Source organism: Drosophila yakuba, chromosome 2R (assembly GCF_016746365.2).
Source record: "Drosophila yakuba strain Tai18E2 chromosome 2R, Prin_Dyak_Tai18E2_2.1, whole genome shotgun sequence".
Taxonomy (NCBI): Eukaryota; Metazoa; Arthropoda; class Insecta; order Diptera; family Drosophilidae; genus Drosophila; species Drosophila yakuba.
In genome coordinates this window covers 10729737-10754344 of record NC_052528.2, presented here as the reverse complement: position 1 = coordinate 10754344, position 24608 = coordinate 10729737, and the positions used below count along the sequence as shown (strand labels likewise).

Genomic DNA, 24608 nt, shown 5'->3' with positions numbered 1-24608 from the left:
GGGTGGGGGGCCGGGAGGTCCTGTAGGAGGGGAGGGGGTAAGGACAGGCAGCTTCATCCGGATCCGGCAATTAGGCCAAGCGTAAAGCGTGCTGAAACTATTGAAAAGGACAAGAGAGATATATAGAGTCAGCATTCAGCTCTGCGAATATTGGAAGTTCCGTGGGAGTTACGGGGGCATTCGGGGAGATTCGGGGTGTATGGGGTGTACGGGGTGTACGGGGTGTACGGGCTCTGTGCGTGTACGCCAAATCGTTTTGTGATTGCCGAAAGCTGTCTTCGGACTTTATTGGTTTTTTGGAACGAGATTTCATCAGCACTGCCAGAAAAGTTCTAGTGGTCCTACATTCAATTAAATATTTTCAGCTATGTGTAAGTCCACCATAGAGTTATCGAAATAATCGAAAGTGAATCGATAATAAACAATAAGCTCCGTAAATCGATTCAATCGGCTCTAAGTGCATAGGCGATAAATAGCTTTAAACTATTTGAAACAGGGGAGTACCATGTAAACTACTCTCTACTTCTGATTGATTTTTAATCTTAAATTATGCAATAATATGTTAAATACCGCACATTCAGTCGACTGTTCTCTCTGTTAATTTGACTAGCTGTCTCTATAAGTTTCCTATAAATGCCTTGTAATATTGTAAGCATATTCTCCCAAAAAGCATACACAATTTGCCTACAAATTTTCCTTGCAGTGCATTCGCAACGAATATTATATTATCTGAGCATTTTTGGACAATCATTCCTATTATCAAGAGTCATTGACACCCTTTTATTTATTTTTACATTTATTGTTTTTCCCCGCATCTCACCCCAGCGATATCCTGTGATATCCTGTGATATCCTGCGATATCCTTGCGATAATCGCTTACATGCCACTTGTCCTTGTGCGAGGGGATGCTCAAGGATGCTGGACGTGCGCGGGGATGGCGGGGCGAAGGACGATACAATGCCGTGAAATAAGGATTAATGGTGTACACGATTATTTGTGCCGGGTGACTGAAAGACAGACAGACGGTCGCTTGGTCGTTCGGTCGGTCGGTCGGATGAGCAAACATATTAAAAAATACAATACGAAAACTGTCGCGAGGGCGAGGGCGCAAGGATATTCATGGGGTGGCGTAGGTCGAATTTAATAAAACTCAGCTCCTCAAGTGTTTATCCTGCGGATGCGAGGGGCTGCCGGGTGCCCGATGCTGGGTGCTGGTTGCGATTTCGCCACGCTTCTGGTTGGCTGGCCGAGTTCACTTGCCATCCTGTCGGCTTTTCCTTTGCCGAGGGGTGCTTACTGCTCAGTGCTAACTGTTTAGTGCCTGGCAATTGTGTTCCACCCTCCCCTCCCCGGCCGGGCTTTTTCTCGTATGATGAAGAATTTATTTGAAAATTAAGAAGACAAATTATTTAATTTCGACTTTATGAGCTTTTGCGACGCCCCCTTCCTTTCCCCTTCCCCGTGCCCCTCCCCTCCCCTTCATCGAGTGCTTTAATTTTCAATGCGAAACGGACGATAGGGATTGCGATTTCCGGGAAAAGGGTTTGCTGTCGGCCATTTTGAGCGCGGAAAAGGCTCTTTGCATTTTATGCCCGACGCGGTAATAAACACGCAGCCAGGGCTTAAAATACAAAGTGGAGTGGGCCAACGGACTTGGCACGAGCACGCCACAAACTTAATTTCATTTAGTTTTATGTACATTTCATTAAGCAAAAAATGTCCAGGCATCGCGACGGCGACCAACATTCAAGTGTCCGGACTTTGGACACGGGACTTTGGACGCGGGACTTTGGCTTTGGACTAGGTCCTGCACATAAACCCGACTATGGGACTATATAGCTATGGCGATAGCGATGGCGATGGCGACTTGGGGACAATCAAGATAAATAGCAAACGGAATTTTTATTGCCGAAAGGATACGACGAAGGGCGAAACAAAAGGCAGCCCAAAGAGTTGAAAGTGTTGACGTGACTACTGTGTCCTGTGGCCTTTGTCCTCGATGTGTGCAGCCAGCCAGGATAGTCTCACAAACTTACTACAAACACACACACACACACTTGGGCCACGGAAAATTGTCAGAATGTTTTGTATTTTCCAAATTTATTGCCGGTGGCCGCATTTTGTTGTCGCTGCGACCATAGATTATCTCATCGTTTAGGAGGCCCTAATATGCGCCGGAGTCAGTCGCAATATGATTTATAGCCAACCTACCGATATATGATCGTTGCTGCCTTGTTTACCTACGAATCCTTTACCTTTGGCTTTGCCATCGTGTCCTTATCCTTCCACCTTGACGCTTCCAGCAGCTCCAGCTGCGAGGCGAACATTTTTAATTACGCTTTTTACAAGAAAATTAAATGGCAACATGTCATCACTAATTAAATTGTTCTTCTGTTCGGTTTCCCAGTTCTTCATGGTTATCCTGCGAATGCGACTGTGTGTGTGTGAAAAACAAGAAAGGAGTTGGGGGAAAAAGGGTTGTAGATGGCTGCGTTGATAATGCCAGGGAAATACATACATCAAACGGGCAAGTAGTGCGGCCTAGGGCACGGACTACAATGTCGATATGTGTCGCAATATTTAAACTATATCTGTCACTGGTTGTTAACGATCGGTCATTTCAATTAAATAAAACTATACCCTCTGTAAACGCTGACGAAAACCATTTGAAATTCGGGGAAGCAAAATGATGTCCTTGTTTGTGGGCTTTGTAATTAGTTATAATTAACAAGTTTATACTCACAAGATCGAGTTCTAGATTAGTCCGAGCATTGTATTGTATGGGCGTAGATACTCGAATTTATATCTAATTACCGACTATAAAATTAATTCATTAAATCCCTAAAAACGAGACCAAGATTTTACAATACACTTTGCTCTGTATTCTATAGCACCATAATATATGGCCATGTTGCGACCTAATCGAAAAAATATTTGCATGATCAATAAACAATATATGTATATATATTATATTAACAATATAATATATATATTTATATACATATATATTATATAATACAATTGATATCATTCTAATGTCTTTGGTTATACCAAGAAAGTAGCATTTGTACCAATAATGTGTTTTAAATAGTGGCCTTATAAGTAAAATAGTATAAAATAATTTGTTTTCTTTATTTTTATTGGCTTTAATTTTACTTTGTTTCATTCTCATGTTTTTCTAAATATTTTTATAAAGACTGGGAAAATATCCTCAATGCTTTAAATAATAATCAAAATGCTTAATTAAATATTTGTGTCGTTAGAATGTTTTCAGTAATGACAGTAACAACACATAAAAACAAGATATGCAAATAAAGTTTAAATTAAACTCGTTTAATTTTGAATTCTAAAACCGTTTGTAACTGATTAAATATCAATTTAAATTTGGCGGACTCTGAATTAAAAAATCCTTTTACAGCACTGTTTTGTTGTCGCGCTGGTTCGATAGCTTTTCAAGTCATCGATGTTTTCCTAAGTTTCGCACCTTGGATTGACAACTAACTACTAAGCTAATTTCCTAGCTAAGTTACCTACCAAAAAGAATTTTCACCTAGCGCAATGAATATAATCGATTGCTGTAATCGGAAATCGATATTACCAACATCTAGCTACACCGATAGTACCACACAAACATCGATTTTTGTTCCAGCTCTATTTCGTGGAACCTTTGCGTGATTTGCTATACGAAATTACTCAAGAAAAGGTAGGTAAAAATAATTTAAAAAGTACACTTAGCAAGGGCTATTTCGCTGTCCTAAGAAGGAAAACGAAAAGTCTACTGAGTTGCAAGTGGAATTTCCGCATTTTAGCCTATAAATTTTCCACGATGTGCCAGAGAAAACCGATTCCGAAATTGTGTGTGTATAAGTGTGTGCCTATGTGAACGTCCTCGTTTCTTCACGGCGAAAAGTCAAGCAACGAAATCAATAAAAGTTCGAAAGCAACCTAGATTCCATCGTCACTCAAACGGCGGTAATAATTTTCAAGAGCAAGCAGGGTCGAAATTCGTCAATCAAAACGTTAATTTGTATGAATCACCTCGAGAGAAAAAAACACAAAGAAAGTTTTGTTCGTACGACTGTGTGTGTAGGTACACATATTTGCGCCACAAAATGGCGGCGGCACGTCGGAAAATCTCAAATGCTGTGTTGACGTTGCCCGTTGCCGCTGCTTGAGTTATCTGCAGTGCCCCCTCCCTCCCCCTGCAATGACAGCCCTCTCTTGGCGTTGGAGTTTTTTCTTCCATTCCATTTCCACAGCTTCACTTTTGGCGTGTGCCTTCCAGCTGCTCTCTGATCTCCCGCACACACACTCTGCCGTACTCAGTTCATGTGTGAGTGCTTTTGTCACTATCGGGGGGATAAAGAAGAATGCCTTTTCATGGGTTTTACTCAAGATATTTGCTCTTGAAGCCCCCGAAAAAATGATAAAATAAATACAATTTGCAATGTGGGTGTGCCACTTGGCCAGTTAAATATGCAGACAGGGACAAACACTTGTGCACAAGAGCCGAGCCGAACGCTCGAATTGAGGTCAAAATCATCCACAACTGGGTCTGGGCGGAAAAAGGGGGTCTCATTTCTCAGGTCGGGGTCGACGCCTCATTGCAGCAGAGGGTGGGTTTTCGCATTGGGGGTGTTTAGTTTGGCTTAGCCTTTCCCCGAACAGAAGACTTACTTATTGCAGGCGCATAGTATGTATGTGGTACTCGCACAAAGACAAATCGCAGGGTTGTTTAGGACGTCGTCGTTCTATGGCCAATCAATTAAACCAAACAAATTGAGCGGAATGGAGAAGTGACTCAGCTAATCAGCAATTGCAACCCCTGCTTGCTGCGCCACTGCTTATTTCCCGGGGTCAAGAGACTTTAATTCCGTGGCGCAGAAGACCAGCATCGTGTGCGAGCGGGATGGCCAGCTGACTGGAAAGCGGAAGAGAGGGAGAAAGAGAGGAGATCCCCAAAGCTGAGGCCATAAACCCCAACACAAAGAAAGGACACTGACACACGGACGCAGCTTCTAGTTCTTTTCAGTGCATTCGTGTTGGTGTTGTTTGAGTTTGTGAGGGGGAAGAGAGGCAGAGAGGGCGCCAAACAAAGAAAGCGGGAACAAAGAACGGCAGGTCATAGCAAATGAGTCAATTAAGCGAAAGTAACTTGGCAAAAATAAAACAAAAACGGCAAAAGCTGGTTGGCATTGTATAAACCTGTGATTAATTAGAATCTTCCCAGCACTTGATTCTCAAATGGCAATGCCACCAACACTTACACACATGTAATTGAGGAGAATGCGGCAGTGCCGTTTCAATTGGCGGGAGAGAGTGGATGTGGAATAAACTTGAAGGTGCTCACCCGAGGTTATTTCCATTAAATGCCTGTTTTCCACTTTGGCTGGCATGTGATGTTATTGTTATTGTGCTGGCTTGCAGTGAAATCGAGTGTAAACAAAAACAATCGTACGAGATTTGCAAGTAACGTCCATTTAAATAATCCCCACACGCACACCACTGGCATCAGTTTTCTTTTGTATTTTTGTCACAATTGTACGTAATATAGTTGATTCGTCTGATCGTAGATTCATTTTTCGTGTACCCTGTATATTTTAGCCTTTCATATTCTTATCACTTTTTTATTAACTTGCCACGGTTCCGGCCTTTCCTGTTTCCCCATCCGATTTCTCCACAGGATTCCCTAAACGCAAGGCCATACCCAGTGTGACGTAACGAAACGGAGAGACCAATCCCAGGTGTTACCACGCAGGACTTGTTACTTTTAGCCTGAAGGAACCGACCAGGAAGAACCGAAATCGGAAGGAACCGTAGCAGACCAACCTTAAACAGGATAACCAGTCACCCATTACCACTTGTCTCTGTGTGCGTACGCGTGTGTGTGTTTGATTTGTGTGCGTTTCGTCGAGTGTCCCCAAGGATCATCAGAAACAGAGCTGACAAGGATTTAAGGCCCTTTGCTAGGATCCAGATCCCCAGAAAACGGGGAAAGCAACCAAGACGCCAAGAGTAGCCCACTCCGTGCCACCCAAGCACGCACCCATTTCGCCCCCGAGTCGATCCAGAAAAGCATCCACCATTCCTCTATCAACGTACGACGCCGCTCCCCTTTTGCACTCTTACGACGACAGTCCGCAGCGTTGGTCCGGAGTCACCAACGGGCACCAGGCAGGCGTCATCATAGATCAGTTCCGGGGCGGTAAAGCGATCATCATTGAGGGAGGCACCAGCACCGGTGATACGACGAGCATCGGCGGCGGCAGCGATTTACGACTGGTAATAACGGCCAATCCCAGCGAGATCGAGCGCAATTACGAGCAGCCAACCAATCGCGGTGGTGGCGGAGGCGGCGGCGTTATCGGCGTCAGCTGCGGTGGCCAAACCCCACCGACACCCTCGGTCGGCAAAACCCTGCTCAACACCAGTCCCAATCTTCTGCCGATCACCACAGCGACCGATACGTTCAACAACCTCAAGAATCTGGTAAAGATCGACAAGGGCTCCTCGCCATCGTCGGGATCGAATTCGCAGGGCGGCAATTACCGCAAGGGCGGCTCTAACGGCTCAGGATACAAGAGCGGCGGCGGCAACGGAGGATCTCCGGCCATAAGCGGCAACAGCGAGGGCGGCAGGAACGGCAGCCGATCATCTGGTGGACCGACCGGACACTTTTCCACTGGCTATAGCAAGAATTCCGCCAAAATTCGCCAACACGACAGTGAGGTGAGCCCAAGACCTCGACGATCTTACCAGGGTGACTCGTCGTCGTCGCGTTACTATCCAAAGAATAGTGACATTTTGGGTCAAGGCTTAAGCGGTAACTCCGACAGCTACAACGGCAGTTCCTCCTCTGGAAGATACCAGCAGCAGGATCAGCAAGGCGGAGCGCATCGTGGTAGTCGCAACAACTATCACTCAAACTCCGATGGCAGCTACAATCGATCACTAAACTCAAACTCCGTGGGAGGAGGATCTGGGGCAGTCGGCTCTGGAAGCGGTGGCAGCAATTATCGCTCCGCCCGCAACTACGAGAACGGCAATGGGAGCAACGGCCCACAGCCACGTTACGGCAGCGGCAACGGGAACGGCAACAGCAGCAACTCCAACTCCTCATCCGGCTACAACGGATCTGCAGCGAGCTCAACCAACAGCAAGTCGTCGTATGGGGCTTCGCGTGGTGGCAACGATGGAGGCGTGAGTAGCGGATACAGCAGCAACTACCGCGACAGCTACGAGGATTCACCATCACACCAGCGCTACAACAACACCAACAGCCTAGAGCGGAACGGAGGAGGCGGATCAGGGGCAGGAGCCAGCGGAGGACCTCGCAGCTACGGCAGGTCTGAGGCAGATCGTTACGGGGGAACCCCATCCAGTCGCACGCCGACTCTTCGTAACGGCAATGCGTCTGCTCAGATTTCTGGCTCTACTTCCAACTCTTCGAACATTTCTCTGAACTCCGGATCTGCGTCGGCAGGGGGAGGAGCCACTCCTCATTCTCAACAGCATCAGGAACGATCCCAGGCGGGCAAGGCAAGCACTCCGCCACCAATCACCGGACGCTGGATACCACCATCGCTGCGTCCACAGCATGGACTTACCCAAAGCGAAAAGAACGACGCCGTCTTTCGGCGTGTGAGGGGTATTTTGAACAAGCTAACGCCCGAGAAGTTCCAGGAACTGAGCGATGAACTTCTAAAGCTGGATCTTAACTCGATTGTCATTTTGAACGGCGTTATATTGCTGATATTCGACAAGGCATTGGACGAGCCGAAGTACTCGTCTATGTACGCGCAGCTCTGCAAGCGACTTTCCGAGGAAGCCCCGTCATTCGAGAAGGAACCGAACAATTCGTGCACCTTCTTACGCCTGCTGATCGCGGTCTGCCGCGACAAGTTCAACAACCGACTAAAGCGCGACGAGAACGACAACCGACCTCCGCCCGAAAATGAGGCCGACGAGGAGGAGCGCCGCCATCTGGCCAAACAGCGCATGCTCGGCAACGTCAAGTTCATCGGAGAGCTCAACAAGCTGGACATGCTGGCGAAGAACGTGCTGCATCAGTGCATCATGGAGCTATTGGACAAGAAGAAGAAGCGTACGGCCGGTACGCAGGAAATGTGCGAGGACATGGAATGCCTGGCTCAACTGCTCAAGACTTGCGGCAAGAATCTGGATTCAGAACAGGGCAAAGAGCTGATGAACCAGTACTTCGAGACGCTTGAACGTCGGTCTAAATCTTCTGAATATCCACCGCGGATACGTTTCATGCTAAAGGACGTCATTGAACTACGCCAGAACAATTGGGTGCCGCGCAAGCTGGGCACCACCGAAGGCCCCGTCCCCATAAAGCAAATACGCTCGGACGATGACTCAATCATACGCACACCGTTCCCCAATCGCAATCGGGATATGCGCAACAATGATCGCGACTCGGACAGCTGGATGAATCGATTCCATCTAAATATCCAGCCCGGCGGCTACAATGACATGTTTAGCGGACTGAGTGTTACGGGTGCATCTCCGATTGTCTCGCCGTAAGTATTCTGAACGTCATCTGGCTAGAGTTTGTTTTGTCTATGCGGGTATCGATCTTCTCCGAAGCCTTTTCAACATACATATATTTAATTACAAAGTCAATACAGAATTTCATATGATTTATTTGTTGTATTTCAGGTTCGCTACCAGCAATCGTGACCGAGACCGCGACAATCGCCAGTACAACAATCGCGGCGATCGCAACAGGGATCGCGACCAAGGCGGTAGCGGCGGAGCTAACTACGGCAACCGCTACAACAAGCACAACCAGAATGGAGGAGGCAGTGGCGGAGGATCCTCCAACAACCGGGACCGCGATGACTCACGTAGGAATAACGATCGCGACAGGGATCGCAATGACGGACAGTATGGGGGCAATCAGCTGCTGGGTAGTAAGGAATTGGCACCGAGGTTCAAACGCAACTTGATCACCACGAACCAAGATGCGGTGGAGAACTTGCAAATGCGCCCGGCAGCCAACTCCTTGCTCTTCCGAGCGGCCTCCCAGAACCAGAAGTTGCCGGCCACGTTGCCCATGTCAACACCGCCCAATAGCAGCAGCAACAACAACCAAGGCAGCTCGCAGGGCAAGGATCAAGGCCAGCTCTCAAACTCCCACTATCCTATGCTGGGCACGCCCACATCCCATCTGATTAATCCAACGCGTCCCTCGTCAACACCTTCCGCTGAATATGCTGATAATCGAAACCTTCTCGGAGTGCAACAGGAGAGGGGCTTGAAGGCCACCTCTTCATCGCCGAACTTTGCATCAGGAGCGGAGAAGTTGGATACAGATGGTCAGACGGGCAGAAAGGGCTCGCACGACGGCAAAGATCAGGGCAAGAATGGCTCCGTGGAGAGGCCAAGTACTCCGGCCGGCGGTGCTGGCTCGGCCAAGCAGCAAAAGAAAGATAAGGGTCCCAACAAGGAGGAACTGTCCAAGAAGGCCAGCCAGTACTTCAAGGATAAGTTCTACTACGACGAGGAGGAAGAGGCCAGCCCCGATGCTGAGATCAAAGATATTGAAGAGACAAAGACAGAGGAGGCCGATGATGCTCCAGTTGAAGATTCGGAGGTGAAGGAAGATACCGCTTCACCTGTGGCCACTCCAGATCGCTTCGCTGAGCTTGTAGATGGATTCCTCGAGCTAAAGCTGCCAGAGAAGGCGCTGAAGGATGTGTGCATCAATCTGCTGATGGATGTCTTGGACCGTGTAAACGATGTCTTCCTGGAACGTGCTGTGCGACTTTTGCAAACATTGCGCAAGCAGTCAAATATCAAGCCAAACATCGTGGTTGAGGTTTTCAAACAGCTGGTCAACAAGATGAACGAGCGTGAGGCACTCAATCCCCGTATCGCTAGTCTTGTAGCCAGTGTGCTGGCAAAGACAATTTGCGAGCCTGCATTGCTGAAGCTAACCGATATTGCCAACTTCACGGACAACGGCCAGCACTATCCGCTGTTCCTGCTCGTGCTCCAGCAACTGGTCAAGGTCATCGGCAAGGATGCGTTGGAGGAGAAATTCCGGGCGAGCAAAGTGGATCTAATGAACAGCCTGCCGGAGTCGGACCGCAACAAGGAACGACTGGCCGAGATACTCGAGGATCGACAGCTGTCTTTCCTTTATCCGCTGCTTAAGGTGCAGGCCGAGATGCTGAAGCAGCTGCAAAGCGACCCGAACCCCAATAATTTCTATAAGTGGATTAAGGCCAATGTTGACAACAAGTACTACAAGGACCCAGGCTTCATCCAAGCCCTAATGACCGTGGTGGTCAAATACGTGACCAAGGAGACGACGCTGGCGGCTAACCTCGACCCTAAGGAGCACCCAGAGAAATCTGTGACCCAGAAGGAGCAACAGCTGCTGGAGAACTACAGCCAGATGCTACAGACCTTCCTGGGACAGAACGAGCTTCAGTTGATGGCTCTCTACGCTCTGCAGACGTTCTGCTACAATGAAAATTTCCCCAAGGGTAAGAGCTTATCTTTCTAAATCAATGTTTAAGGTTACTCATATTTATTTTTTTTTGTTTTGCTTTAGGCATGCTGTGTCGTTGGTTCAAGTATCTTTACGAATCTGAAATAATCGAGGAGGAGGCATTCGTCCTGTGGAAGGAGGAGATTTCCGACAAATATCCAGGCAAGGGATCCGCTTTGTTCCAAGTAAACGCCTGGTTGACTTGGCTACAGGAGGCCGAATCTGAGGACGATGAGGATTAGGAAGCACCAGTCCCCCATACTAACGCTATATGTTTATCACTTCCAATATTTATTCACAAATCGATAATGATTACATGATGAAAAACAACAAAACTAACAAAACACGCAAAATAAGAAAGAAAATACCATCAGGATGGAAGTTAGAAATCGCGGTTGCAAATCTTAGTCAAATTATAGTAAAAAGGAAAAACAAAAAAAAAAAAATTAATCAAAATTATTTGATATCCAACAAATTCAAAGATCTTTAACAATCAATTATCAATAAATAAAGCGCAATAGACGTCAAATATAACCGATATTTAATCCATACATCATAACTGCAAGCGAAATTAGTAAATTACCATTCACATTTCAAACATAACGACTAATTAGTGAATGTCATCTTTTTTTTTATAACAACCGGAACTGATCTTTAAATCGAATAACGTTGATTTCAATTGCCTTTTTTTTGGTACTCTCGACGATTTTCCTTTTGTGTATTTAAATAAGTAGGTCAAATATAAGCGACAACATAAACATAAAAAAGGAAATACCAATCGACGCGCGCCGAAGAGAGCAAAACAAAATCTGAATGTAATTGTGAACAAAATATCGTATATATGTATTAAACTCAACAAACGTAAACATTAAAAACTCGCCCACATTAAATAGAGCCTTAATAAATGCAACCAACACTGCGAACGGCGAAATCAAACTGATTTTCATTGACTATTAAGGGAGCGCAAATTTAAATTTTGCGCCTTGGCTCGTTATAACTGCCTATCGATAATACTTTCGATTATTTTAAAAAGCAATGGTCGTTTCATTGTCTGGCAACACTGCGCTGGTCAAATTTGCAATTTCATTGTTTTCTTTTTAAATATTGCTAGTTTGTATATAATATTCGCTATTCATGGAGAGTGCGACTGATGATGTTGTGCCTGCGAAGGAATCGGGTGGTTTTACCTCACATTGCGTCCACTTGGAGGCGGGTCCCTCGCAATTCACCGTGCGAGCCCTGAAAATGCAGGGCAGCACCATGCTGATTATAAACCCCAAGGAATCGGAGGTTTTCGAGGAGCTAGCGGTGGGCATGCCTTCTCGTAACCCCGCCAGCAGCGAGTCCATATCCTCCACCATCCTGGGCGGACATGGTCAGACCGACTCATCCGTTCTGGCCGGCAAACTGAGTAAACGCTACTGCCGGCAGTTCTATGTGAGCCTCAATCTCAAACTGGATCGCTTGGTCGGCCCTCTGTTCGAGAAGGCGCTAGTCACCTACATGCAAGACCATCTGGAGCACTTCGCTTGAGTGAGTACCACAACTTAGTGTGGCATAAATTTAAACCTCTATCGCTGACTTATTTCTGGTTCACGTGCACACAGGGCTCGCCTGCGATACCGATGACATGGCGCCGCGTGGGGGTCAACGTCTATTTCGGGGACCGGCGGTTACCCCACGGACACAGCTCCACGTACTCTACGCACTCCATCAGCTTACTATCTGGGATCTGTGATCTCCGATTCCCGATCTCCGCTCAGACGTCATGCGGCGGCCGAGTGAGCGCGAACTTTAAACGTGTATCGGTGAAACGAATTTTGTACAATAAATTTATTGCCCTAAGTAAGTTTACAGACGTATGTACGCTTTATCAATTGTGTCGCGATAGTGGTGCTCAATGTAAGAAGAGGTCACCCGCTGGGGGAGTGATCGCGTGCCACCCGCATGCTCTTCATGCTGCTTCACCACCACCCAATGATTTGAAGGTCAGTGTGGCTGCACTGATCGCTTGATAGGTGATTTCCCCGCCATCGTAGCAAATTCGAATATACATACGTTTGCTCGTATTGCGTCGTTCCGGTTTCCCTTTCGTATAAATGTTTGGAGTTTAGAGAAAAGTCAATAACTGGTTGATTGTAAAAGCCATCTGGAAGTTTTGTAACTGGGTGCCATTTTAGTTTGATCACTGAATACCATAATCAATACCAATCAATTTTGTCTCAATGAACAATTTAACAATTAAGCTTTCAAAAAATGGATGTTAGAAAGACATTTGCATTTGGATTGGCAAGTATTTAAACTTAAATACTTAAACGACTGTGGTTGTGTGTGAATATATTTACTAAGTGATTTGCCAATTTAAATGGATGAAAAGAATATTTAAGGATATTGTATTTATGATTTGCGTGATTAAAAATAGTTTCTTTGGTTAAAGTTGTAATAAAATGAAATATTTAAAGACTGCTTTTAAAACGAAGCTATAGGAATTCTCAACTTTGCTATTTACTCACGAACAAAAAGTTGAAGTCACTTCCTGCACGTGTGCCCAATTATAATGATTGCGATATCTAAAATATCCAAGTCATTTCAGTATTTCAGAATGTCACAGAAAGTGGGCAAATTGAAAAGTTTGAAGCCCAGGTAAAGATAGTTGAAGGACCAACATCTTCATAACCAACACCTTCCAACAACACCTTCATAATGCCCTTTATCTATCGGCATTCTCAGACCTAAAGGTGGCTACACTTCCTGCCCGCCAATCGTAAATATAAATCGGTTGATAAGACGCCTATATTACCCCCGCCAAGAATGCCAGTCATGTACAAGGGAGCAGCCCCCAGCAGCGTTGTGCAATGGTTGTTGGTTGGATCACACCGCCTGGAGGTGCCGTTGAAACTTTTCCGCTAAACTTCCCAATGGGGGAACAGCAACAATAACGAAGAACACCAATGTACGAAACAACAAATTTCGCCTCTCATAATAATGCCCAGTCTAGACGAGATATTGTCAGGCGTATCAGTGGTGGTAACAGCGACAATAGCATATCGCTCCCAAATAGCAGCACCCATTGAACGGGTATAAAAATAGAGCCCCAGCCGGAAGGTCTGCGCTCCGGGGTCTGTGGGCTCCCACGAATGTCTGGAATGCTTTTTCTTTTTTTTCTCCCCCCGTTTTTTCTGCTTTTGGTTCCCCCAGTTGGCGTTGCCTAATAACTTTTCCTTTTTGGCCATATCAAAACTGTCTGGCGATAAGCGCCCTATAAATAATAGATCCCAGTCGGCCGAATTCGAGCGGCCATCTGTAATAAACGATTTGGGATTGGCCCGGGATGTGAGTAGTAGTATGTAGGTTCCATGCCTCGGTTGCATGTCCCTGGTTTGGATGACTGGCTGGCCTGCCGGCTGGCGGGCTGGCGGTACATGGACTTTGGAAGTCTGTCGGTGGCGGCAACAAAGTAATTAGCCTTCCGCGGGACTACCATGGTCATATCAGCGCCCCCAGTGGGTTCCCACTGCGGCGATAAGCCGGCTGGACTTCCAGTGGACCCTTCTCCGCGGCAGCTGCTGCTGCAAATGTGCATCTTGGCTGATAAACCCGTAGGTTCAGGCGCACGCCCACCGGTCAAGCTGGAGCGGCTCGGATTGCTACGGAACACAGCTCTGTTCGGAGCGGAGATCCCAATGCGAATCTGCTGCGAGGGCTTATCGGACCACCAGGCCACCTTTGCCAGCCATCCAGACCCCGCCGGTTATCGGTCGAGTGTTGTTAATTTGATAGAAATATTGAACATCATTGCGCCCGACGGACTGCACCCTGCCAATCCGGTTCGATCCGGATCGCCGGATCGAGTGTCTATCCGCCTAGTTGGGTGCGGATTTGTTTTTATTTACGCCAAGATTGGGACCACGGAAAATTAATAAGCGCACACGCTTAGCTCCCAGCTCCCAGCTCCCCAACGGAAATTCGCAATGTTCGTTGGTTTTTTTGATTCCTTTCAGCATGCTGACACTGATAAGCTGAGAATCCGAGTAGCCGAGAAGCCAAGAATGCGAGAAGCGTCTGGACTTTGGGAATGTCCAAGGGGGAAATACAATTTGGGATCCAATCTCGGGGGAATTGGTGCGGTAGTTCTGGTGACAATGGGAGCTGTCTTATCGACAGCCGCTCGCGCCATACAAAGTTCACACTGTCAGCCAGAAAATCTGGATTTTTTTTTACTCATTTCTTGCGCGGACTTAATTGCCGGCAAGTGCCGTTGGCAAAACATAAAAATTAGGTTGCGCCTGGGGTCCTTCATCGCCTGTCTTCGATTTGGGCAGGCGATACGGCCGTGGCCAAGGCCGTGCTCTTGGAAGATTCCGCTGAACTGACCTCGCCATGCGCGACTGTACTGCGACTCGATTGGTTGGGCGAGCAGTTGTGCTCCGATTAGGCCCCCTATCTATTTATAAATCATGATTCGCCATCTGGTGGGGGGGAACTGGGACTGGAATGGGGATGGGAACTGCGAAGTGTAAATGGCAATGGGTCCGCTTACACGACCACGACCACAACCACGTTCGCCTCCACCTGTCGCACTGCTGATAGAGGGCAAGGGCTTATCAAAGTCCCTGATGTCAGGTTGTCTCCTTACGTAAGCCAGGGACCCCACTCGTTGGCCCGTGCACAGGGACGGATTACGTCGTGGGGATTGGTCGATTGCTGGGTTGCTCGATTGGTCGCAGTGGGTGGTGCGCGGGCGGGTGTGGGCTCTGCAGCGCTGGGGCTTGGAGCGAAGGTTGCTCCCCCAGTGATTCACGGGCCCAGACAGCGCCTCCGCCGCCTGATAACGCCGATAGCTTTAGCTGGCTGATAGCTGATAGCCATAGCCATAGCCACCACCCAGCAGAGCGCAACTCCGCAACTCTGCGTCCCGCCATTCCACGAGCCATTCGCGTCATGGCGCACCATGGCAAGTTTTGGGCCAAAAGATATGGAACCATGGCGGCATGTGGCGGCGTCTGTTGACTTGGCGTGAGATAACCACCTTATCGCCGCTCCAGACGCAGCGCCCACACACTGAGGTGAAACCGGCGGCCAAACCCAAGAATGAATTTCTGCGTTCCGGATTGTACGCTTCATATCATGCAAATGTGGGGGGTTTACTATTTCTGATAAAGTGATAAAATTATAAACGAGAATGAAGGGTTTCGCAAAGCTTACGGCATATAGAGAATATCAATTTTATTTGCAGTGTACTGATGCACTCTCTAATATGCTCTTTCTAATGCACAGTTGGAGTTTATATCCTTTATGGTGTTCAGAATTTAACCTTAACTTTTTATAGCTTATGCTTATTTTCAACTTTGTAATCATAAAATAATACAGAAATGAGTTACAATTTCTTAATTTTATGACTAGCTTTGAAAAAGCTTATCCACTTATTACTCTTATTGTTTAAACTTTTGATCATAGCCCTAAACTATAACTATTTACTGCTTATTTGTAAGCGCCAGTGAGGAAAACACTTAATTGTTTCCAGGCTTTGTTTTAATAATAAATCTATTTGTGGAAATGATGCAAGGCGATCTTATAGTAGACTGCTTGCTGATTCTAGAACCAGCCATCCTGAGGCACAAGACCTAGATGGGTTTGCAGACCCATTTTCGCTGAGTGCTAGTTCAACTCTAAGAGTTGACGTACCTGTTCAAGTGAAGGGGTGGCATGGGAGTGGGGTTCGCAGGGTGGGGGGGGCTGCAGGGAATTCGCTACGCGGTACGAAGTGCAAGTCAGGCAGGCAGGCAGACGGCACCGGGCGATAAGGCTTGCCCCCCAAAGAGCGATCATCGGGCGCACACATGTGCATGTGTACATATGTGGGCTGGCTGACTGGCTGACTGGCTGGCTCTCCACTTGTGCGTTGTTGATAAGGGGGCGCAGACCGTACCCTGGTCGTCCCCTAGTCAACCATCCACGTCGCAGTCCGTCCAGCACGGAGTTACACTCACGTAGTGTGTGCTTTTGCCCCAGATCCATTTGCCCCAGCGGACTTTTTTCCACCGCTCCGCTACGCACCTGCTCTTTGGCGCTCCAGTGTTTTGGTTCCGTCTGCCGCCCTCCCCTCTGCCGCCACGCCCCCGCCGGACCCGTCTGCAGCCTTCGGCGCTGATAAGCGTACCCTGTCCGTCTGGGCGACCTCTTATCGCCGGCCGAGTTTCGCATATTACCCGAACCTCTGCATTCGAGCGGCTCATTCGATCGGCAGGCGCGTTAGCGAAAGCAACAAATTTCTCGATCAGCACCCACCACAGACCACAAACATGGATATAGTACAAAAGTCAATCTTCAACAGCGGCCCAACCAGAGGAATCTACGAGCCGCCCGTCGGCTACTTTACGCCGTACAACACTCCGCCGTACATAGCTGCCTACTCGGATTCCGGCAGCTGGTTGGCGGATCACCATCACCACCAGCAGCAGATGCAGCACATCAGGTTTCCCACGCCGCCCATCACACCGCCGCGTCCCATCGCCGGATACGGATACCGCCACCGCACCCAGTCCGTCATAATGAAGGCTCGCGGCCAGCAGGACGACCTCTGCCGCAGTCCAGTGGAGTTCCCCGACGACAGCAAATCCTGCAGCAGCAGCAGCGAGTGCGGCACCGCCAGCGATTTCATCTGCAACTGGACAGATTGCGATAGGTAAGAGTCAACATCATCAAAAAACTTCTGGAAAAATGAAAGCTATTTGCTAAGGGGGCCAGCACTTTCGCAATGGATTTAACTTAACCGTAATAATTAGGAAAAATTAAAAAAAAAAAAAATTTTAAGGTGTCCAATTGTAACGTAAAATTTGAATTTTTTTTATAACATGTTCATATGGAAAAAATCAATTTAAAAAGATTATTAGTTTTTATAAAAAACAAAAGTAATATAGTGTGAGAATAATGGTTATAAAAGGTTAAATTTCACATTCCCCTGCTAAGTCCATTTTTGTTGTTTAAATTAGAACTGGAAATAGACCTGAACAATCAACAACTTAGTTCTTTCGAATTTTGAGTCGCTGAAAAAAAGCATTGAGAAATTCTAGAAAAATATAAAACACAGTTTTCCTACCATTAAAACTGATTACGCATTCGACAGAAAAAACCCCAGCAGAATGGAATTTGTTGAACAGTTGGACTCGACTTTCTGATAAACCAGGCAATATTGATAATATGATTTTGGGTCAAATTGATAGAGATAAATTGTATTTATGGCCAGCAAATGCAATAATTTTGGATAAGCAATCGAACCACAATATTTCAGTGTACTAACCAACGAAATCCCTTTGATCCTTGCAGAGTTTTCGACACCTTGGATGCACTGGCACAGCACGTGACCCAGCGACATGCGATCGCCAGCCTCACAGACGGACTCTACTACTGCCGCTGGAGGGGATGCCAGCGCAGCGAGCGGGGTTTCAATGCCCGCTACAAGATGCTCGTCCATACCCGCACCCACACCAAGGAGAAGCCGCACCGCTGCCACCTGTGCGAGAAGTCCTTCTCGCGGGCGGAGAACCTCAAGATCCACATCAGGTCGCACTCGGGCGAGAAGCCCTACAAGTGCAGCTTCGAGGGCTGCCAGAAGGCGTACTCGAACTCCTCGGATCGGTTCAAGCACACGCGCACCCACTCGATGGAGAAGCCGTACATGTGCAAGGTGGCCGGCTGCCAGAAGCGCTACACGGATCCCTCCTCGCTGCGAAAGCACGTGAAAACCTTCAAGCACAGCATCCACCTGATCGCCAGCCAGCCGCTCACCCTGCCCAGCGTACCCTGTCTGCTGGAGGCCAGCAGCGAATCAGCGTTCACGTGTCTTCCCGCTGCCGGCAGCGTGGAGTCCACCAGCTCCTCCTCCTCCGCCCGCTATTACGATGACTCCAACAATGAGCCCAGCGATTACTCGCTAAAACCCAAACAGGATGCGGAATTCTCGCCAAGCTATTGGCTAGGCGAACGACAGCATAGCTACCTCCATGGCGAGGACTTCTTCGTTAAGATGGACGTGGAGTCACCGCTGGACCTGCGCATCCATCGAATCTGAACTGGCCAACCGGTTCGCCTCTCGTCTCTCTTCCCCTTCTAGTCATTGTGCTGTTTCCCAGCTCTTGTCACCACACCTAGATTACTATTTAACGTGATTAAAGACTGTTGTAATTGAACTGCTCTAGTTTGGCATTGGGGTTACCTTTGGGATTGTTCTATGTTCCTTCATAGTGATTCTGGGCAAAAAGATTACTGGTCATGGTAGTAAACCGAATTTATCAAAATATACCTCAAGGTATTGGAAAATCCCCAGTTACAGACAGATCTGTCGCAAAACTAGTGAACAATCCTAATCGACTTTGATAAGACTTTATGATCCAGACATACCTTCAACTTTGTTTGGGGGAAAATCCCCAACTCGAATGGCTAGGCCGACAGAACGCTGGATATTGGAAAATATTTATTGTTTAAATGCGCATCTAGACGAGTTTTTCACAACTGTTAATAACAGATTTAATCTTTTTTTGCGGTTTATAGGAATGTTAGTTGATCTAGATAACCTCTCTTTTTTATACAAACAACACGAACGAACAAAATAAATAGCAAAAGTATTTCACATTTGAAATAGATGAATACACTTTGAAAGCGATATCAGGGTGTACACTATATATAGGCATATATACTGGCAACATACTACATAGTAGAACCAAATAATCAAATTAATATTATTGTTGCACTCGCGTCAATTAAGGAAACATATACGTTGTAGTCCCATCATCAGGATCTGCTGTACACTTGTACACCTGGGCTGGATGCGGCTTGTGGTGGCCAGTTACCATTAGCCATATCATTACGCTCTAAAAAATCTTACAACTCGTACAATATATTGTCGGCAAATTGGGCACTCGTTCAACACTTTTCCACAGCTCGTGCATGTGGCCATGTGCCCGCACTCTAGAAAAACGCACTCAATCGGCGCGTCCATGCAGATCTTGCAGAGCTCATCAGTGGCGAGTTTTTCAACAGCTGCGTAAATGGTTCAATGATTACTAGGTCAAAATTACAGTGCAAAGTCCAAAGCTCACCTGGACACTCGCGCATGGTTTTCCACAGCCTGCTGACGCGATCGAGAAGCTCCTGCTTCTCGCAACAGCCTTTGTAGTCGACGCGGTGCAGCATGAGCACCTCCTTTAACTGCTTCACTGTCAAACCCTCCAAGTCTTTTCTATAAATCAATAAAGAGGCATTAATCATGCATAGATTTTTAAGAGAACAGAGCACTTACAAATCCTCAAAGTCTTCCAAATTGACGAATCGTGAGTCAATGCCGGCTGTCGGCTCGAAGTCCGACGGAGCGGCGTAAACATGAATGCCCTCGTCATCGTCCCAGCGGATATCTTCGTCTTGCGTTGGCGAAAACTCAATTGTCGGCGTGATTGGCATGTCTGGTGACCTTCCGCCAGCAGCCACACTGATGCCATCTACGCTGAGAGGTGACACCGCGTGGCTGTCCGCATCGGAGACGTCCACCGACTTGGTGCGCTGCTCCAGGTACGTGAGGAACTCCTGGAGCTCCCGTTTAATGTCCTCTTCGGACATTTGCGAGTTCTCCAGATGGCGTCGCATTTTCTCAACATGTCGACGAATGTTTGTCTTGTTTTTACCGCAGCGCTGGCAGCTCTGGCGATGGGAGTGCGGATGCAGGCCGTGCTCTGGGTGTTCACTCAGCGTAGAAAGCCCGAGGCTTAGACCAGGTCCACCTGGCGTCACAGGTGACTCGTCATCGCTGGAGTGGTAGCGGCGATTCAAGTAACCATCGGATCGTCTTCGGGTGACCTTCTTTGTGCGCTGCGGTACGGCGGGAATGAACGCCGGACTTGGGTTTGCCGGGCGCTGTTCTATGTTCAGTGTCTGAGTGCTTTCGCCCATCTGACTTTCGTCGCCCTCGACCGCCGGTCTGCTGCGCAATGTCACCTCCAAAATCTCCTCAGCGGCACTCGTGGTCGGCGTCTCTTCCACAGCGTCGATCCGGTTTACCTCCAGCACCTGCCATTGATCGAGGTGACTGCTGTTGGTGTCTGTGGTGGCCTTGCTCTCGTCGGAGATGCCGCCAATGGCGCCCAGCTCCTCAAAACTTGATTGCGAGGAGGCATCCGCCTTGGAGCTGCTTGAGCCCGGCTTGGAGAAGCCCGGACTAGGTGCTGTGTTTCCTGTAGGTCCATTTTCTCCGGTCGCCAGACCAACAGGACTGGGCTCTGTGGCAGTGGCAGCATTAGCTCTCCGGCCACTGGTGTCAGTTTTGAGCGACAACGAAACGCGCTCACTGAACGTGGCCATAATCTCTTCGTCTGAGCACTCACAGTCGGACTTGCTTTCTGCGTCTTCCTGTTCCTGCTCCTCATGGTTTGCTTCCGGAGGGGCCACCTGGGCCTGACTGCTACTGCTGGCAACGCGATTATTTGAGGCCTGCGTGGAAGTTGAAGGACTGCTGCTGCTTTGACTGCCACCATTGGTGGTTGTGGCCTGCTGTTGGACATGCACGCGTTGTGGTCCGCCGTTAACGGCACTGGCATAAGTGGGAATCTCACGCGTAGATACTCGCGGCTGCTCGAAAATGTGGGTGGGCACACCCTCCGGCTGCCTGCTCTCCGGCGGCTTTGTGGTAACTTTGGAATCAAAGGAGGCTAGCGAATCACTGATGTTATCGCTTAGGTTGGAGAAGAAGTTTTGGCACGACTGTTTAAGGCTGTCAATGGGATTGGCCTGGCCGCGACCCGGACTGTTGGAGGAGGCGTTTGAGCCTCGGCTCCTGTCAACCTGGGCCACATGGGTGAGGACCAGTCCCACAAGCTCCTCTTTCTCTGTGGAAAAAGTTGTGTTAAGTAGTTTGTGCTTGAAGTTTTCCTAACCAGGGTACCCCCGGATGTGTAACTCACCTAGACAGCCTTCAGTGGAGATGTGTTTGGACTGCAGATAGAAAATCAGGTCCTTGGGCTTGAGCTTTAATAGATCTGTCCTTGACAGAGGACGCTGGGCGAATACGGAGCATCGTTTGCATCGCCTGGACGCAATGCAGTTGGCACAGTAGTAGCGTCTAGTGGGGGATTAGCAAATGTCGGTGATTCCCCGAAATCTAAGACAACCATATGCACTGTGCGTTACTCACTTGCAGTCGAAGCAAGCGCGCTTGCGACGGAACACCGTGAATTCCACGCCGCAACTTTCGCAGGGCATCGTGGACGTTGGACACTGGCCAGCTGCTCCTATCGACCGCGTCCTTGCGCTGAATCCTTGCCCTTCCTGGCGATTTCACCCCTTCCGCCTGCTCACGCCCACTGTGCTGGCATTGCGTTTGTTTTTCAATGTCAACGCCGTGAATCACTGGATAGAAAATGCACTGCAGACGGCTATCATTTCCACCTGGCGGGGCTTCGGTCAAGTGGGGTGCGCGGAGGTGCGGTGCACTCAACACTTAATCATAGCCAGCTGCCTGCGTTCGCGATGATTTTTATAATTTTATCAGGCCAACCAAAATAGCAATTTAATGTACTTGTGTCACGGTTGCATTGTCAACGTATTTCTATCGGTCCTATCTGCCGATATGGATATCGATAAACTTGGCAATTGGCGGTTGATTTAAACGCAACCCCATTAGTAACCAACTATTATGTTGGAATATCTATCTATCGCTATAATAAACAAATCCAATAAGCCAATTTAATTACTCTTTTAGTTGGTTTTATTTAATTCACATCCACTACTTACAGTTAAGTATGTAATTGTATGCATTTAAATAGTTAAGTGCCATAAAATGTTGCAATCTTGTTTAAAATAATACATCAATTAATTGCTAAATATTATACGGTCTGCCTTCTGCTCCGCCTTCAAGTCAATTAGTTATATACACAAGTGGTTTCCGATGATTGAGCTTTTCCAAAATTCTTGTCGATAAGTCTTTAATTACATAAACAAATGCGTCCGTTGTTGCTCCGGCCAGAATGTTGGCCAGCCATAATAAGAGCTGGCTATTGATGGCAGTTGGAGAGTCCGTCCTCAAGCAGCGCCAGCACCGCATCGTTCGTTTTCAGTGGCCACGGGTGTTTTAAGGTTGTTCGTTCACAGGGGATCTTAAGCAGCAGCAAGAGAGAGCGAGTCGTCAGTGAAGATGAAAATGTACATTCTTTAATTTCTATTGGCGAGTTGAACGTTGCTTGGCCCTGAAGAGACTGGAGACTGGCTACTATGACACGAGACCTGGATCCTCGGCTTTCACGTGGCTCTGCAGGGGATCGTCGTTGTTGTTGTCATCGTCATGGATGCCCGCGGAAACCAGCGCACGGTTTTTCTCATAGTCGACAAAGTCGTCGAAGAGACTGGGCCACGCTTCGGTATCATCGTAATTTTGTATATCACATTGTTCCGTAAAATTGAGGTACATGTTCCATGTATCCTTCGGTATGCGGCGAATATTCGGGTGCTTTTCGAGGAAGTGTATCCAGTTGGAGAAGAGATCAGGTGTTTGTACAGTGAACACGAGTTTCCACAGGTCAATAGCCATCTCGAGTGAGAGGACGCGCTGATCGGGCTCCAGACCAAAGCTGAAATAAGAGATGCTATTTAGATACTGAATGTTTTCATGTGGTGAAAACAGCGTACCGGAATGTGAAGCGGTACAACTGCTTGAACATCTCCGCGTCCGCCTTGAGCATCTCGATTGTCTGTTCCAGACGCACACGGATGCTGGCTATTGTGTCCGCCCTCATCTTGTGCAGACCCTCAATGAACTCCACCTTGGTGAAGCGGCACATCTGCGAGGCATCCAGGCACCAGGCCAGGACGAGAATTGCGAACTCATCGGGCTGATAGTTGAGGTCATTGCACAGTCGCTCGATGCCGTCCGTGAGTATCATGTCCTCGTCGTCCGGATCTTTGTACGCGTCGAATAGTTTGCACAGCGTCTGGTGCGACACCTCCATTGATTCCTTGACAGCTATTAGAATATACAACATCCAATGAGTATTCCGCCAAGGCACTCGGATGAACGCTAACTCACCAGTTGTTATGATATCGCTCATGGTGGGCGCACTGCCATTAAGCAAACCTAAAGACTTAAAACTATTACGCTTAGTATCACAATTGTTTGCTTTTGCTGGCTTGAGTGGAGTTCGGCTAGAGAGCAGTTCATCGGTTTCTAAAAAGCGTAGGGCGGAATAAAGGAGGGTTCTTAGACTTTGGATCAGAATGCGGTTATTAACTTTAGAATGCTCACCTAAGGCGCAGCGCTCGTTGGCATTGGGATTAATGCCCACCGATTCGTAGCAATTTGCAAGGCTGGTGGCCGTCTGGCAGGCGTTGGAATTGGAATTGTGTGAATTGGGGGACGAGGCGTTCGTTGGCATCGATTGTTCGGCGGCAGACTGGAAGCATTTCAGGCAATTGCCCATAGTGCGGGCGTGCTTGGTGCACCACCAGGTCTTTCTCCTCCCCCGTGCTCCGCCTGCAGTCGCTTGCTTGCTTAACAGGAGCACTTGATGGCTTCCAGTTTTGTTTTGGCTGAGACACTGTGATTTGTCGAGGGCGTGCAATTGCAAGTGAGGTCTGCTGGTCGTATAGCTCCTTGGGAATTTATTAACTATGCATTGGCACTGCGATTCCCTCCTCTGGCATATGGTGGTGGCTATTCTGAATCCAATTCCGATTCCAAATACTTTTTTTACGAGTACAAACAAGTACGATTCTGATTCCGATTCTTTGTTGTCACTGCGATTGCTGTTGTTATTTTGGTGCCTCCTACGCAAACGCACACTCACGCGTATACACATACATGTGCAGGTTGCAACTGCAGCAGTTGGTGCCACCAAATCGCGCTCGTCTCTCTTAGCTGATGGTTCTCATTCACATTTTCAGTTCACCGTGTTCCAGCGCTTGTTTAACTACAATTTTGTACGATATTTTTAATTTGATTTATCTCGCTTTTTCACTTGTCTTGTTTTTTTCTGGCAATCGGACCAGGGCGGCACTAGTCAACCAGGGCTGCACTGCTCTACGTTGCTTGTATGCGATAGTCGTCACG

The 24608-nt window shown here is 47.8% G+C and overlaps 5 protein-coding genes and 1 long non-coding RNA gene across 7 annotated transcripts; 4 read left to right on the top strand and 2 right to left on the bottom strand.

Annotated features, from left to right (window-relative positions):
• The first annotated feature begins 3434 nt into the window (after positions 1–3434).
• Positions 3435–5927, top strand: LOC120321191. Its single transcript, XR_005560781.2, has 2 exons — positions 3435–3703; positions 5684–5927. It is a non-coding gene; the product is annotated as an uncharacterized LOC120321191 (long non-coding RNA).
• Positions 5928–5970: 43 nt separating this feature from the next.
• On the top strand, positions 5971–11453 carry LOC6530034 (eukaryotic translation initiation factor 4 gamma 2; the record flags this gene model as incomplete). The annotated part of the gene is made up of 3 exons (XM_002090944.3): positions 5971–8543; positions 8683–10517; positions 10586–11453. Coding segments are annotated over 3 exons (4587 nt in total), but the record flags the coding sequence as incomplete, so codon positions are not given.
• A 111-nt stretch (positions 11454–11564) lies between these two features.
• Positions 11565–12371, top strand: LOC6530033. Its single transcript, XM_002090943.4, has 2 exons — positions 11565–12055; positions 12130–12371. Exon 1 carries the CDS (start codon positions 11657–11659, stop codon positions 12053–12055), a length of 399 nt encoding a protein of 132 aa, XP_002090979.1. The 5' UTR covers positions 11565–11656; the 3' UTR covers positions 12130–12371.
• A 4379-nt stretch (positions 12372–16750) lies between these two features.
• LOC6530032 (zinc finger protein GLIS2 homolog) lies at positions 16751–18711 on the top strand. The gene is made up of 2 exons (XM_002090942.2): positions 16751–17207; positions 17849–18711. The coding sequence occupies exons 1-2, from the start codon at positions 16825–16827 to the stop codon at positions 18591–18593; spliced, it is 1128 nt and encodes a 375-aa protein (XP_002090978.1). The 5' UTR covers positions 16751–16824; the 3' UTR covers positions 18594–18711.
• A 271-nt stretch (positions 18712–18982) lies between these two features.
• Positions 18983–22111, bottom strand: LOC6530031. Its single transcript, XM_002090941.3, has 5 exons — positions 21702–22111; positions 21472–21629; positions 19821–21396; positions 19621–19760; positions 18983–19561 (listed from the first exon to the last, which is right to left on the bottom strand). Exons 1-5 carry the CDS (start codon positions 21767–21769, stop codon positions 19386–19388), a joined length of 2118 nt encoding a protein of 705 aa, XP_002090977.1. The 5' UTR covers positions 21770–22111; the 3' UTR covers positions 18983–19385.
• Positions 22112–22256: 145 nt separating this feature from the next.
• Positions 22257–24560, bottom strand: LOC6530030 (DCN1-like protein 3). Of its 2 annotated transcripts, XM_039373133.1 has the most exons (5): positions 24360–24560; positions 23805–24295; positions 23589–23726; positions 23192–23525; positions 22257–23133 (listed from the first exon to the last, which is right to left on the bottom strand). In XM_039373133.1, exons 2-5 carry the CDS (start codon positions 23977–23979, stop codon positions 22776–22778), a joined length of 1005 nt encoding a protein of 334 aa, XP_039229067.1. In that variant the 5' UTR covers positions 23980–24295; positions 24360–24560; the 3' UTR covers positions 22257–22775. The 2 variants fall into 2 exon arrangements, with proteins under 2 accessions (XP_039229067.1, XP_002090976.2); XM_002090940.3 differs by having other exon boundaries at positions 23805–24560.
• Between the last annotated feature and the right edge of the window lie 48 nt (positions 24561–24608).

Bases quoted from the DNA above. Each gene is read 5' to 3' on its own strand.
- LOC6530033 (XM_002090943.4), top strand. From the start codon at position 11,657: ATGGAGAGTGCGACTGATGATGTTGTGCCTGCGAAGGAATCGGGTGGT.
- LOC6530032 (XM_002090942.2), top strand. From the start codon at position 16,825: ATGGATATAGTACAAAAGTCAATCTTCAACAGCGGCCCAACCAGAGGA. The intron at 17,208-17,848 runs GTAAGAGTCAAC...TGATCCTTGCAG, and splicing joins AACTGGACAGATTGCGATAG to AGTTTTCGACACCTTGGATG.
- LOC6530031 (XM_002090941.3), bottom strand. From the start codon at position 21,769: ATGCCCTGCGAAAGTTGCGGCGTGGAATTCACGGTGTTCCGTCGCAAG. The intron at 21,630-21,701 runs GTGAGTAACGCA...ATCCCCCACTAG, and splicing joins CGCGCTTGCTTCGACTGCAA to ACGCTACTACTGTGCCAACT. The intron at 19,761-19,820 runs GTAAGTGCTCTG...ATTGATTTATAG, and splicing joins TTGGAAGACTTTGAGGATTT to AAAAGACTTGGAGGGTTTGA.
- LOC6530030 (XM_002090940.3), bottom strand. From the start codon at position 24,357: ATGTGTATACGCGTGAGTGTGCGTTTGCGTAGGAGGCACCAAAATAAC. The intron at 23,727-23,804 runs GTGAGCATTCTA...TACGCTTTTTAG, and splicing joins CAACGAGCGCTGCGCCTTAG to AAACCGATGAACTGCTCTCT. The intron at 23,526-23,588 runs GTGAGTTAGCGT...ATATTCTAATAG, and splicing joins GAGCGATATCATAACAACTG to CTGTCAAGGAATCAATGGAG.